This window comes from Peromyscus eremicus, chromosome 12, assembly GCF_949786415.1.
Source record: "Peromyscus eremicus chromosome 12, PerEre_H2_v1, whole genome shotgun sequence".
Classification (NCBI taxonomy): domain Eukaryota; kingdom Metazoa; phylum Chordata; class Mammalia; order Rodentia; family Cricetidae; genus Peromyscus; species Peromyscus eremicus.
Window position 1 is genome coordinate 1,540,120 of NC_081428.1, and position 16,074 is coordinate 1,556,193.

The 16,074-nt window shown below is 45.1% G+C and overlaps 1 protein-coding gene across 1 annotated transcript in view; it reads left to right on the plus strand.

Annotated features, from left to right (window-relative positions):
- The window catches only part of Dscam (DS cell adhesion molecule), a 488,931-nt gene that overhangs the window by 283,015 nt on the left and 189,842 nt on the right, over nucleotides 1-16,074 (plus strand). The window contains exon 11 of the mRNA XM_059277689.1: nucleotides 14,117-14,290. Within this exon, the coding sequence (XP_059133672.1) occupies nucleotides 14,117-14,290 (174 nt within the window). The remainder of the gene's footprint in view (nucleotides 1-14,116; nucleotides 14,291-16,074) is intronic.

Sequence of the window (16,074 nt, forward strand, 5' to 3'; positions counted from 1 at the left end):
ACCCTGGGCACTCTCTGCTCTCAGTGACTGTCCACAGATTTCCTATCATCCAGGAATGTCCACGGACAAAGGTCTGAGCATGCCTGGGAGTGAAGAAGCAGGAAGGGGTCTGCAGTTAAAATAATATTACCAGGGAAGATCAGGATCTGGGAACTTACCAAAGGCATGAAAGAGCTGATGCGAGCCATTCATATGTATAAAGATAGAGGACTGATCATTAAGGTCCTGCTAGGGGTAATGTCTTAGGTTTGCTTTGCATTGCTGTTACTAATGCTAAGACCAAAAGAAGCCTGCAGAGGAAAGGGTTTATTTCACCTCTAGCTTATAGTCCATCATTAAGGAAATTAAGGCCAGAAATGCAAAGCAGGGACCTGGAGGTGGGAGCTGATGCAGAGACCATAGAGTAACACTACTTACTGGCTTGCTCCTCCAGGCTTACTCAGCTTGCTTTCTTACAGAATCCCAGGACCACCACCTGCCCAGGGTTGGCACCATCCACAGCGAGCTAGGACCTCTCCCATTAATCATTAATTAAGAAAATGTCTCACAGACTTGTCTACAGGCCATCTAATGGAGGCATCATCTAGATAGGTAGGTAGGTAGGTAGATAGATAGATAGATAGATAGATAGATAGATAGATAGATAGATAGATAGATAAAGGGGATTTATTAGCATGGCTTACAGACTGTAATATGGTTATTCCAACAGTGATTGTCTTACTATCAAAAGGCTTAAAATTCTTTAGTTGTTCAGTCTACAAGACTGGATGTCTCATCTGATCTTTAGTCTATGTTGGCATCTTTAAGAAGTAGGTTCTAGCCGGGCAGTGGTGGCGCACGCCTTTAATCCCAGCACTCGGGAGGCAGAGCCAGGTGGATCTCTGTGAGTTCGAGGCCAGCCTGGGCTACCAAGTGAGTTCCAGGAAAGGCACAAAGCTACACAGAGAAATCCTGTCTCGAAAAACCAAAAAGAAGAAGAAGAAGAAGAAGAAGAAGAAGAAGAAGAAGAAGAAGAAGAAGAAGAAGAAGAAGGTTCTAATACCAGCAAAGGAATGCCTCAGCAACAGGATAGATGAACTTGCACATCTCCATGTATGTGGGTTGCCACCAGAAGGTGTGACCCAGATTTAGGGTGGATCCCACTTAAAATAATCTGATTTTAAAAAAACACCAAAATCTCTTATAATCATGCCCAGAAGCTTGGGTTTTAGTTAATTATAGACATAATCAAATTGACACTCAAGATTAGCCATCACAGGTATGACATTTGGAATGTTGCAGAAACATCAAGGGGGACACAGTGTCTAGAGCCAAGTAAGTGACAGGGTGTTGCAAGGTTAGACTCCTCTGTCAATCACCGTGAGCATATGGCTTTGCCCAGGGGCATGGGCCGCTGTGCTGGAGGTGATAATGTGTTCTCTGTTCTGTAACATTAGAGACAGCCAGAGCAGCCCATGCCACAACAGGACTACACTGGTGCTGGCGTGTGCCCAGAGCAGATGGGAGAGAGGCAGGAAACACACTCGACCTGCTCAGAAACATTTGTCACAATGAGGCTTGAAGCAGGGTAGAGGATGAGGAGTCGGAAGCTGGCTTTCTGAGCTGGCAGACTGGGTATGTGTGTGTGAGGGAAATGAGGAGTGGGAAATGTGCCCAGGTCTTTAGCCCTGAGCTGTGAGAGGAGAAGAGACGGACCCATCCAGGAGCAGATCTTGGGCTGGGAAGGAGGGAAGGAGTTTCTCTTTGCAGAACCAGCAGTGAGTTCCCATAGCAACAATGCCTTATGTCCTAAATGCCCTCCCTTGCCTGGCCCTCCACTCTCCTCCTTCTCTCCCCCTGCACTTCCCATCTCTCTCCCTCCCTCCTTCCTCTCTCTCTCTTCCTGTTTCCGTCTCTTGGTCCTCTCTCCCTCCTTCTTCTCTTTCCCTTTTTCTCCCTCCCTTCTCTCTCTCTCTCCCGTTCTCTCTCTCTCTCCTTCTTTTTCTCTCTTACTGTTTCTTCCTTTGCTCCTCCTCCTCTCTGCCTCTCTCTTCTTTTCCTTTCTCTCTTCCTTGCTCTGTTCTCTTCATCTACTTCCTCTTTTCCTATGTCTCTGTCTCTGTGTCTGTCTGTCTGTCTGTCTGTCTGTCTCTGTCTCCTCTACTCCCCTCTCCTTTCTTTCTCTCTGATGAGCACATTCTTACCTGGTACCACAGGCCCCACTTCAGTTCTCCACAGTCTTGGGTTTGTTTTATGCCCCTCCAGTCTCTCAGCCGCGGCATTATCTGGGAGGGCCATCCAAACTCTTCCATCTGCCTTTTCACCACAAAGCACCTTCTCCTGGGAGGTTGGTGGCTCATATTCTGTCGTGAAAGAGAATGTTGCTGCCTTGTTTTTCTTTAGAAGAGACTTGATCTTTTTCTTGTGTGCACCAAGTCAGTGTGAAGTCAAGATGTTTACTTGCAGGGTCACTTTTCCTGTAGATGTGGTATGCCTATTTAATATGGACTCAAGTCATTTTTCATTTCTAGACTTTTTTTTGAAAAATATTTATTCTTTTCATGCTCTTCAGCCCTCATCTCCATACTCTCCAATCCCCTTGTCAGGCATCATCCCCTGTCACCTGCAGCCATAACTCTTCTCTCTGAGGTACTATTCATGTGTTCTCATTTTAATTTGATATTTTCCAGTTTCTATTATTTTCTCTAACAAAACCTCTGCTCCTTTGTGAACTCTGCGACTTGTCTTTCACAATATCCTTTTGCTCCCCACCTTCTTCCTGCATTTTTAATGGCTGGAGTGCACTCTTTACAGACAAATGACTGTCCAGTCCGCATGTAACTCACATATATTTTCTGGTGAAATTTCCTCAACTGAATAATTTCTTTTCTTTCTTCCATTTTTTCCTATAATGCCATTCTTAGACCTTGGAATCTGTAAGAATCCTCAAAGTTCATGTGACTAGAGAGAAGTTGCTTTATACAAGCACATGGTCCCTCGCTTAAAGCTGCCTATATGATTCTGAAGCTCACTACCCCTCGAGGCAGATTTTGCCTCATCAAATTTGACCCTACTTTGTCAATGCTAGCCAAGGTGGGCAGCACCCAGCTCCCTGTCTCCCTGTTTGCACCTCTGCACAATTCACATGGGTTGTCACGCTGTCGCCTATTTTATCATTGGTGCATAGCTCTTTCCTAGCTCTCACAAAACTGAGTTTGCAGTGTTCAGCCTTCTTTCTTTGATCTGCTTCTGGGTGTCTCCCAGGAAGTGGAGAGGAATGTTGCTCTATACAACACTGGAGGTGAGCTTTGATAGACTGATCCCACTTTTCTTCTCTTTCTGCTTCCTGGGTGTGGATGCTTGCAATCAGCCAGCTTCCTGCCTCTACTTCCCTGTTTGCATACCTTCCTAGCCTTGGTGGGCTCTGACCCTCTGAAACTGTAAGCCAAGACACACCCTTTCTCTCTCCAGTTGTTCTTGTCTGGGACCCTCCTTTTCCTGCCTGCTTCTCTGTTACTATACTTCCCTTCCTGCTCCTTCCCTGTGTCCTTCCAGCTCCTACAGCCATTCACCTAAGGACCTAGTCTCTCCAACCCCAGCTTTCCCTGGAAAATACAGAGAGTCTGTCCCTATCTGGTGGTAGAAGTTTAGATTTCACTGTGTTCTCCTCCTACCCTGGACAAACAGTTGAAGGTCGCACACTTCTAGACTCATGAAGTGTGGTCCACCTGAGGCCTGACCATACCTAACACCCCATCACCAGAAACCTAACCCCTACTGCATGACACCCCACTAGCAGAACTCTTCTCCTCAGGCTACAGACTCCTTATAGGATTAATGGAGACTTGTCTTCTGTTAAGAAATTCATAGAAATAAAACTAGATTTGCAGCAGTTATCTGGATGTTCACCATACGAAATTTGAAATTCTAGACTAGAAACAAATTCTAGGTTCCACACACTTGGTCAAAATGCCCAAGTCACCCACCCTTTCTGGAATTACCTTGTATCAGGGCTATCCCAGGCTCCCTCCCTTGGTCTTGCCAAACCCTATTGTTCAATGTCAAGGTTGTATTCCCTAGGACCTTCCAAAAACTCAAATCCTCTGTCTCAGAGTATGAGGAACACAGAGAAGAGGACAGGCCTGAGTGCTCTGAGAAGGTTTGCTGTAGAACATGGTCTCTTCTAGCCCCAAGTTCAGACCTTGGTGAATTACTGGGATCACTCCCTCCTTGCTGGACAAGAGACAGATTATTTTATGTTATAGACAAATCCCTCTCCCTCCAAAGGAAAAATGCTCAAATGCAAACATGGCCATCAGTGAAGACTCCCTGTGTGGTTGGGGGGCTTAATTTTAATATAACTCAAAGGGAAATTAGTCTATATGACCCAGGTAGGGTGACCCACAGCTTCCTGATCCTCCATGGCCCATCCCCATGTCTGTGCCTGTCACCTTGAAGGTCTTATTGCGTCTAGCCTCAAGCATGAACATCTGTCCTCTTCATTGTCAAGACAATTAGCTCCATTTCTTTACCTCAGGGCTGTTTACACTCAGACCTTGACCTCCAGCTGCATGGACTTTGCTTTGATATATCTTTTTTAAATCCCCATTCTTGAACCTGCATTTTTGAACTTACATTATTCCCAAGTCTTTTCTTAGCCATCTTCTTGGGAATGATCAATCAAATTCTGTTCTTGTCTTCTTCTTAGTGAAGATAGCCAGAATCAAGGTTCTAGCAGAAGCCTGGCTGAGGAAGGCCAGGCAGAGTTCCACCTGCCCATCTTCCTGCCTTTGTAGTTGCTACCCAGGGCTCCTACTGCACTGGCTCCTTCTCTGTGTTGTCCAGAATTATCTCATGGTTAGACCTCTCCTGTGCTGCTGTTTTTCTGGAACACAACAGCCTGGTGCAGGTATTAAAACCAGTGTCCCTGTCTCCTGCTTAAGCATGATTGTGCCACGTGAATCCTAAGTTGGCCCAGCAAGGTATCTCAAGGTTCCGAAAAGGAGACGGTGACGTCTCTTTCCCCCAAGTAGGAAACTAACTTGAAAACCCAGTAATAGGTCTGAGCATACAACAAAGGCAGCCATGTTTGTTTCCCAAGTAGGGGAACCATGTGCCTCGCAAAGCAGTGAGTTCTTTGAAAGGGGCTGGAAACAATGAGTAAGGGGAGCTTGGTGCGTTTGTCTCCTTCCGTGGATAGTAAAAAACACTCGGCAGGCACAAAAGCCTTCTCCTTTCTTTGAGCTGATGTGAGTAGAGACTCAGGGCCAGGAGAGGGAGGAATTGTCAGCAGCTGCCCAACCTAGTGAGCCTCCCAGCGCAACCAGAGCACAGCATCTGAGAAAAGATGGATGGGAGAAAGAAAGCTGTCCTATGCTTGCTCAAGAAATGTAGGTACCTTGAGAAGCTGCTCATATCCATGCCTGCAGCTGTGATTTACCGACAATCCTCAAAGGGGCTAATAATCTTATGTACAGCATTTACCTGTACCCCCTGCCCCTGTGCAGGAGAACGGTGGCTTCTCCTTCCTTGCTCCTTCCATGTCATTTTGAATGCCCCTCACTCATAAAGGAGAAACCAGAGCCTGGTGACAGCCAAGATCTTAATTTGCTTTCTGTTGCTGTAATAAACACCATGACCAAAAGCAACTTGTGGAGGAAGGACTCTTTTTCATCTTACTCTTCTATACCATAGTCTATCACTGAGGGATACTGCCAAAGCCTACCAACTATTCTCAAGGAGCAGAAACTTCTCTTTGAAGTTAAAAACCACTCACTCTTCAAGAAAACACCCCCTCTCCACAAGGATGAAAGGACACACTCTGATCCTTGGTGGGCAGAAAGAATAGCAAGCATCCTTCCACTGGGGTACGGTCAAGAGAACAAAGAGACTCCCTCCCTCCCCCACTGAGCTGTGCTTCAGTCCACCTCACCCATCCCTCCACCCCGATAGCCAGTTATGAATGTGCTCTTCAAACAGTTTATTCCGAATATATTTGTAAGTATTTACATTCACATTTTTGTAAGCTCATTTTCTTTGCTCGCAAACAATCTTATATGTAAATATTTCTCATCTTCTGTATAAAGATTGGGAACCCAGTCTGGGACTTACAAAATGCTTTAACATTTTATTTCTTGTGATGAAGTTTAGAGCTGTCCCCACTTGACCCACAAGCTAGCCACAGAAAAATGACAGCTCTTTATTACCAACCACTGCTGCTGACAGTGTGTCTCCTGGGCGCTGCACAGGGTCTTACCTTACGCTAAGAGAATTGCCAGCGTGCAGACTGCATACACTGATTTACATTTTACTCTCCGGAGTAATGATGGCTCTAAAGGAGAGGGCTGCAAATTCGATGAAGCCACACTGAAGTCCGCTTCCTCGCATCTGATGAGTGCCAGCCCCTGTGCCCGTGGTCCTCTCGGTGGACAGACTGGCTGGTAGCAAGCTCTGGCTCCCTGTAGCGGGCATGCTCAGAGCTGCACGTGCTGCAATCCTTCAGTGTGGCTCATTTTTTTCCCAGTGAAGCGAAGATTTAATGTTATTCAAATGCACTTAGACTGTACTTCCATCTTCATTAGCTCTTTTAAATAATGCACAGTCTCAAATCCATCCAGATAGGAAGTAATAGATCACCCTTTCCCACTGTTTACCTTGTAATTCTTCTATATAAATTTTTCCACCATTTAAAGTATTTTTCTAGTGAGAATTCTTTGAGGAACATATGAAGTATGTGTTATTGATCTGGATGATCTTCTCAAAGTCCACCAGAATTTCACTGGATTTTCAGAATTTTTAAAACAATGTTTTATGTATAAATTCCATGGCTCTTTGTGATGTCTTAATTTTCAGTATGGTGTGTGTGTGTACCCATACACATGTGCACGCATGCGCACACACACACCCATACACACACACACATACACACACACACACACACACACACACACACACACGCACGCATGCACGCACGCACGCACGCATGCACGTGCTTGAGCATTTCTCTCCTCAGCTGAGTTCTTTGCTCTTGTGTGTTACACTGGATTTAGCTCTCAGGTTCACTGCAGTTGGAGTAAAACACCAGGAGAGAGTGTGTGCTGCCAGTCCTGATGACCTGACCTGATTTTGATCCCTGGGATCCGCACAGTGGAAAGAGGGAACTCCCGTAAATTGCCCTCTGACCTCCACACCCATGTAATGGCCTGTATATCCTTGTGTGTACACAAACACACACACAAATAATAAATGTAAAAAAGTGAACCACATTTAAGTACTTGAATAAAAATTGAAAAATTTCCCTCCATCAAAAAGTTAATACCTTTATTATTCTTTAAATTTTTTATACTTCCATATAATGTATTTTATCTTATCTACTCCCACTAATTCTCCAACTCTTCCCATTCCGGCAACTCTTGTCCCTTCCAATTTGACATCTGCTTTTTAAAGAGCTATTATTAATACTCCCTGAATCCGGGGCTGACTTTGTGTGAGTGGGCATGAAGCCATTCAGTGTAACATGGCCAACCTACTAGCAACCATGACCACAAAGAAAAATGACTGTCCTTCCCCTCAGCAGCCAGTAACTCTGAGTGTGAGCCTTGAGAGCAGCTTCCCTCTTCATGCTGAGCTTTTCATCAGGACTGATCCCGTGCAGGCCTTGTACAGGTGACCACAGATGCTGTGCATGTATCAGCCATGCCTTACCCAGAAGACATTGGTACACAGCTCTGTGTTCTTTCCATTGTCTTATTTTTATTTATTTGTTTGTTTGTTTAGACAGTGTCTCTCTGTGTAGCCCTGACTTTCCTAGAGCTAGATATGTAGACCAGAGTGGCCTTGAACTCACAGAGATCTGCCTGCCTCTGCCTCCCAAATACTGGAGTTAAAGGTGTGTGCCACTTGTTCTCTTATTTTTTATGTTTCAGTAAAATTCTTTATCCTTTCACAAAGGAGCACATTCTCCATAAGTTATCTTATAATGTATAAAACAAAATCCTTTAAAATGCAATCTACTTTTATAGGAGAAAAGTTCCATTTCCATGCATGAAAAGGGAAGCTGACAATATTCACCATCAAAATCTTACTAAAATAACAAGAATCAAAAATGAAATTTGTGAAATAAGAATATGACATTTTCTTTAAAACTGAAGTACTTTGGGATGCTAGGAAGGCAAAGGTATAGCAGAAAACTAGCAAAAGATTTGAATGGATTGTTTGCAAACAGCAAAAGTTTCTGAATTATTTATAAAAACATGCTCAAAATCATCTATGAGCAAAATTAAAAAGGTGCCTGTTAAAATAAGATAGTATCACATTAAGGAAGATTAAGAACTTTAATAGTGCACATGTGTAAAGTAAAACTGCAGTCAGCACTGGCAGAAATAAAAGTAGATCTTTCTTTAGTGAGCAATTTAACAATGTATATTCGCATTTGTGCACACTCCTTTTGATTCAGAATGTCACTCCAAATGTTGGCCGTACAGATGGCTTATCGCTTTACATCTTCTATATTGATGGATAAAGTAGATGGATCTGTTCATAGCACTGGCCCTAAAACAAGGTCAAATAATCACAGGATGACTAAATAATAATAGCAAAATTAAAATATCAACACAACAATGCCATATGCCTACTATGTGCTGTCTCATACTTGAGGAGCATCAGCCATTCCTCCACCCCATAAAGGAAGTCTTATCACTAGCAACCTCAAAGTGGGTAGCTGTAATTCCTACACGAGTCACATCTCCCCACAGGTGTGGGTCAGGAATGCAGGCATAGCTGAGTTCCCTGGATTAGGCTAAGAGCACCATGGAGTGCCAGCTGGGGATGCAGTCACATCAAGGGTTTTCATGCTCTCTCATGTCTTGATTGGCAGGATTTGGTTTATCACAGACCCTCAGTGCCCTCCTACAGGAGTCCTGTGGTAAGACAGCTCATGCCATGGCAGGCTTGCAACATGATAGTTCCCATCCTAGAAAAGAGAAATGGGAGGGAAGAAGAAAAAGGGGGAGTGGTCTAGAAGTCACCATTACTGTACAATAGCTGCTTGCCAGGTGTTAGCCACACCACAGCTTCTCTGTAACTGAACCACATTCACTTTGTGTAAAAACAGGGATGAATTTTTGTGTGTCTAGAAAACGAAGGATGTCATCTCTCCAGATGGTAGGATTAGAATTGTTCACAGAAAATGGGAATATCCCATTTATTTTTAACTGAATTGCTATAAAGCACCCATCAAAGAGTTCTCGTGTTTAAAACCACAGTAGGTAAATTATCAGATAGCTTTCATTAATTAATGAATCGTGATCGTTTCTTAAGGTAATTTATCTATTTAACTGGAGTTGCTAAACTTAATGGCATTAAGTTATTCATTATTTTGCTTTTGGCCTTTTTTAGATGTAGTCACAGCTTCTTTCATTATAACTGTTTATGATTTCTGTCTATTCTGTTGTCTTCTTGATCAATTCTATTGTCCTTTCCAGAGATCAGCTTTTGTCTCTATTTATTTTCCTCTGGTGTTTTTCTGTTTCATCTCATTGGTTCCAGCTTTCTTCCTTATGCGTCTCTTCCTTCTCATTTGTATGTGGATTTGCTCTTTTTGCAGTATCTTCTTAAGCAAAATGCTTGGTTTGTGTCCTTTTTCCTTTTCTAGAATTAATACAAGCATTCAATGCTAAGTGTGACCATGGAGGTATTACTTTAACGCACATACTGCACATTTTAATATATTTTCTTTTTATTTTATTCAGCTCAAAGTACTTTCTAATGTGTCTAGTGGTTTCAGCTTTGACTCATGAGTTGTTAAGAAATGCATTGTTGCTGGGTGGTGGTAATCCCAACACTCAGTGGGCAGAGGCAGGCAGATCTTCTGAGTTTAAGGCCAGCCTGGTCTACAGAGTGCCTTATAGGACAGTCAGGATACACAGAGAACCCTATCTTGGGGGAAAAAGAAAGAAAGAAAGAAAGAAAAAAAGAAAGAAAGAAAGAAAGAAAGAAAGAAAGAAAGAAAGAAAGAAAGAAAGAAAGAAAGGAAGAAAGGAAGAAAGGAAGAAAGGAAGAAAGGAAGAAAGGAAGAAAGGAAGAAAGGAAGAAAGAAAGAAAGAGAAAGAAATGCATTGTTTAGTTTTCAAATACTAGAAGACTTGGAGCTTGTCCAGATATATTTTTCACACTGACATCAATTCTAATTTTTGCTACAGAGATAAACATTTACTATTATTTTCATCTGATAACATTTATTGAGATTTTTATTTCAATACTTGCAGTACTATGTCTTCTGATGACTCTCTGGGTTCCCTCAAGTTGCTCTGCCACGTGATCAAAGACTCACTTAGCAGAATTTTTCTCCCACTAATTCAGGAGGCTGAGCATCTGAGGTCAGACACCAACCAGCAAGCCAGATTCTCTGAGGGCTTCCTCCTGGGCCTCACACTACTGACTCCTTCTTGTACCCTCACAGTGGACAGGACGGCTCTCCAGGGTCACTCTTACAGAGGCACTGATCCCAGTGATACGGGATACGCCCTCCTGAATTACACACTTCCCAAAAGCCCTCCTAAAAATACCTTCCAGCAGGCTTTCAACATGTGTTTAGCAGTGTTCAGGAACACTGTTTCTTGGTGCTCAGGCACACTGTCTCTTGGTGCTCGGGCACTGACTCTTTGTACTCAGGAACATTCTCTTCTTGGTGCTCTGGAACACTGACTCTTGGTGCTCAGGAACACTGACTCTTGGTGCCCAGGCTCACTGTCTCTTGGTGCTCAGGAACACTGATTCTTAATGCTCAGGCACACTGTCTCTTGCAGAGATTGCTCTAGAGTCAGTTGCTCTGCTATTTTTAAGTGTGACACTCTATCAAATCAATTGATATTGGTATTAAATTTTTCTGATTTAAGCATCATTTTTATATCCATTTCTTTCTTCTCCTTCTAAGACAATAATTACCCAGAATATGCTAGTTTTTCATAGTCTTGAATGAGTTCATGTATTTCCCCCTTTGTTCTTTTTGTTGTACAATGGATAAATTCTGCTGACCTAGTCATTTCCTCTACTGTGTCCACTCTGCTAATAAGCTTCATGAATATATTTTGCACAGATAATAGTTGCATTCTCTTTTCTATTTGTCTCTTTTTAATATTTCATCTGAATCTCTCCCATCTGTTTATGCAAATTACTAACCCTCTGCCCAGTAGTTTCCTCTGCTTCTGATAGAGTCTGTTTCTCCTGTGCTTTTTCTTTGCTTTATTGAGGGGTGAGTCACATAGCTTTCTGGTAGTTTCTGGTCCAAAGAGGAGACTGAAGTAGGTCACAGCTTTTCCCAGTCCTTCCCTTCCACTCTGTTTTACAACTATGACCCCTTTGCTCTGTCACGTGCTAAAGGTAAATTACTCTCCAGGGCTCGTATCTCATTTTTAGGCATTTTAATTTTTTTTTCCAAGACAGGGTTTCCCTGTGTAGCTTTGTGCCTTTCCTGGAACTCGCTTTGTAGACCAAGCTGGCCTCTAACTCACAGAGATCCACCTGCCTCTGCCTCCCAAGTGCTGGGATTAAAGGTGTGTGCCACCACCACCCAGCTAGGCATTTTAATTCTTTGCAACTATGTTTACCTAGTTACCTGGGACCTCAGTATTCAGATTCATTCTAAAGAAAACAGAATTGTAATGCTAAGCAGACTAACAGTTTTCTTTCAGCTATGTGTATGGGTGTGTGTGTGTGTGTGTGTGTGTGTGTGTGTGTGTGTGGTGTGTGTGTGTGAGAGTGAGTGTGTGTGTGTATGTGTGTGAGTGAGTGTGTGTGTGTGTGTGTTGTTTGCATGTGTTTCTTGTAAGCGAGCACAGCAACTAGACTACTCTGTGGGTAGAAAGAACAATCCAGGGAGTGGGGTAGCTGCCAGGCTGCCTCAGAGGGTAGGGAATAGCAGCTGGCAAGGAGGGAAGTCTGGTCAGTTTTGTCAGGGCAGGGAGCAGAGGTGGCAGGGCCGCTAGAGCAGCCTCAGAGTTAGTACGGGACTTTCATCTGTTGCAGGTTGTTTGGGTTAATCGGGTTTTAGAAGCCTTTTGCCAGAGAGAGTTAACAAACAGATTTTTGCCATGAGATTATGAGATTCCTGAGGAATGCTGAGTTTAGGCTTCTGTTTACCCGGTCAGAGTCCCGCTTGGGTTGTTTCTGGGCCATTATCTCATGACACTGTCAACAGCACTGCCATTTTCGGGGCCACTTGGTGACTTAACATTCATGTATTTGTGCACGTGTGCACACACACACGTAGAGGCCAGAAGTCAGCACTGAATCTCTTTCTGAATTGCTTTCTGCCTTATTGAAAGGTTTCTCATTGAATTTGGGACTGGCCAGTCCCATGCACTGGCTGCTCAGCCAGCCCCAGGGAACCTCCATCCAGAGTGTTAGCACTTCAGTGTTGGGATTACAGGAACACACCCTGGATCTGACTTTGTGAGTAGGTGCTAGGAATCAGTCAGGTCCCATGCGTTCACAGCAAGCACTTTTACCAACTGAGTTATCTCTAGCTTTTTCATTCAAGTTGCTACACGTTCTCTCCAGCAGTTCTATCTTGAGAGAAGCCACCCATGAAAGGATTCTTTTTGTTCTTACTCGGTGTGAAACAGCTCTCAGAAACAGGATTCATTTCCATAGCCTCTCTGGAGAGGCGCAGACCCAGCTCTGAGGTCCCTGCAGCAGAAATCCTAGGGAAGAACAGCCACTGTATACAGTCCAGTGTTCTTGGGTGTAATGTTGGAAGATCCCTGTGTAAGAAAGGTGGACAGACATAGCAAACCTGGTCAGCTCCAGGCCTTTTGTGGGGCTCCTGTTTAGAGTATGTCTTTGGCCCACGCTGTGAACTTCCTCTGAGAAAATCAGATCAACTCTTTCCCTGAATCTTCACCTAATCCCCAAACTCACAGGGTAGAGAAGAGAGGCAAGGAGGAGATCCGAATGGCCCGGGCCACATCTTACACACACACACACACACACACACACACACACACACACACACACACACCAGTCAGTGGGATGGGCCATCCCAAGGCACTGTTTGTTTAGACATCCCTCAGGGTCTACTTCCTCTCTTGTATTATTCCTAAGATCCTTTCTTTTCTAAATAGTTTCATCCAGACCTTTCATGTGAGTTATTCTAAACCTGTGGTCCCAGCATCTACACCTGCAAGCCCTACTAGGGAACGGGAGTTTTAACACTGTCTTCACTCAGTGACCTGACTTACGTCCTCCAACAACGTCCTATGATGTTGACAGTGTACTGTGGCTCTGCACTGTGACAGCTAAGGAGTGCCAGTGTGCTGCTCTTTGAAGCCTCCAACATGTGCAACAAGGCAGGGTTTTAAATGGCATGTCCCCAGAGGAGCACTCCCCTGTTTACGTTCACATTCAATCCCAGGAACAGAGGAATTTTGTTCACAAGATGAACAATATCTACTCTGGGGTTGTTCTAACTATGATTTTTTTGAATAATTTATCAGCTGCTTAACACTCATCAAATTTGGCATTTTGTGGAGAAAATGTGTGTAAGCGCTCCTTTTTAATCTCATTCTCTGAAATACTGTCATTTTAGGTAAATGTGGTTTTTCATTACATAAGGATTTTAATATTATAGGAAAGAAGGTGTGACTTGGCACATCCCAAGACTGCCCGTGTGAGGTGTGTTCAGCGCCCTTGTATCAAAATGAACTTGATCTTGCTGTTCATGTCTTTATTTTCATTGTACACCTCTTTCTGGTTTTACCGCTGTGACCAAATACAAAGAGCAAGTTAAAGAAGAGAGGTTGATTTTTGCCCACAATTTGATATGATAGGGTCTACCTTGAGGTAGATGCTGAGGAGTTCATGGCAGTAGGATGTGTGTCTGGGACTTCTTACATGTCAGCAGACTGGAAAACTGATAAGAAACAATGCTGCCACTCAGCTGGCCTTTCTCCCTTTGTAATCAGTAGGATCCTAGTTCCTAGGACCATCCTGCCCACACAGAATCCTTCCTTTCTCAGCTGAAGCTCTCTAGATGCCTTCAAAGATACACCCAGAGGGAATTCTTTGGTCACATCTTAGGCAGTGAAGATTAATCATCACTCCTTGGCATCATGGTTCCTTTTTTGTGGTTCTCTCCCAGGTGCTGGGGTCCCCCAGTTCCAGCCAATTGCCCTGAATGGCAGAATCCAGGTCCTGAGTAATGGCTCACTCTTGATCAAGCATGTTGTGGAAGAAGACAGTGGCTACTACCTCTGCAAGGTCAGCAACGATGTGGGCGCAGACGTCAGCAAGTCCATGTACCTCACTGTGAAAAGTAAGGAGGAAGAATGCTTTGTTTTACCTACGTAGGTCTTTGGGGGCTGAGTTTTTCAGTGGGTTCAATGCATACTTGTCTCAGAGCAAAACAAAACAGGTTTCTCTGTAGCTGATGTTTCCAGTTTTCAGCACTGGAAATACTTTTGAAAAGAATGGAAAATGCCAGTGAATTGTCAGCAGCCACCCGGGGCTCCCCACCCCCTGGGTGTGGAAGAGCATTTTTCTCAGGAGTTGGTTCTCTAGGTCATTGACTTCAGGCTCTGGCACTCAACTGATCAGTGGGCCTTAGCACCCATTCTTTCAAGAGTCCAGTGCATGACCTTGCAGATATTCTTATGGAAGCCTGTTTCCTGTATTTCACTGAAAACTGGCTCCGCCATAGATTTCCTTTATGAAGAAGTCATTGGTAAAGGCGCTTCCTGCCAAGACTAACAACTTGAGTCCAGTCCCCAGAGCCCAACTTGTTGATCCAAGATCAACTCTTGCAAGTTGTCCTCTGACTTCCACATGCATGCTGTGGTACACGTACTCCCCTCACGCCCCTACTCTCCCCCACTCACCATGCTCTCCCCCACTCCCCATGCTCTCCCTCACTCCCCATGCTCTCCCCCCACTCCCCATGCTCTCCCCCACTCCCCATGCTCTCCCCCACTCACCATGCTCTCCCCCACTCCCCATGCTCTCCCCCCACTCCCCATGCTCTCCCCCACTCCCCATTCTCTCCCCCCACTCCCCATGCTCTCCCCACTCCCCATTCTCTCCCCCCACTCCCCATGCTCTCCCCCCACTCCCCATGCTCTCCCTCACTCCCCATGCTCTCCCCCACTCCCCATGCTCTCCCCCACTCCCCATGCTCTCCCCCACTCCCCATGCTCTCCCCCCACTCCCCATGCTCTCCCCCCACTCCCCATGCTCTCCCCACTCCCCATGCTCTCCCCACTCCCCATGCTCTCCCCACTCCCCCTACTCTCCCCCCACTCCCCATGCTCTCCCCCCACTCCCCATACTCTCCCTCACTCCCCATGCTCTCCCCACTCCCCATGCTCTCCTCCCACTCCCCATGCTCTCCCCCCACTCCCCATGCTCTCCCCCCACTCCCCATGCTCTCCCCCCACTCCCCATGCTCTCCCCTACTCCCCATGCTCTCCCCACTCCCCATGCTCTCCTCCCACTCCCCATGCTCTCCCCACTCCCCATGCTCTCCTCCCACTCCCCATGCTCTCCCCTCACTCCCCCTACTCTCCCCCCACTCCCCATACTCTCCCCCTACTCCCCATGCTCTCCCCCACTCCCCATGCTCTCCCCCACTCCCCATGATTTCCCTCCCATACTCCTCATGCTAACCCTCCACCCCTCCCAAGTAAAATAAATAAATGTAAAAACATAAAGCTAGCAACTGGATGCCTCGTGCCAGCCACAGAGCTGCAGTGTGGGTGGGGCGTGGGTGCCAGCTCAGGGTCTGTGCGGTCGACCCAGTGGGTGGGAGAGGGCTCTTCACTGGGAAGTCTCTGCACATTGGTCACCGAACACTCAGGGGAAGAACACAAGTGGACCATCTCTCCCTGAGCAGTGCTTGTTAACAAATGCTTGTGTGTCATATACGGCTTGTGTCCACTTGTGACTAGTCTCCTATTGGATAAGCTTTGATTTCCTCCTAACAACAAGGCTTTGTCCAGACTTCCCCTGCTTTGAAGAGACTTAATGTTGTTATTGATAGTTAAGAAGCCACCTCTATTTAGGGGGACTTCATTTTTAGTGTGTGTGTGTGTGGTGTGATTCAAA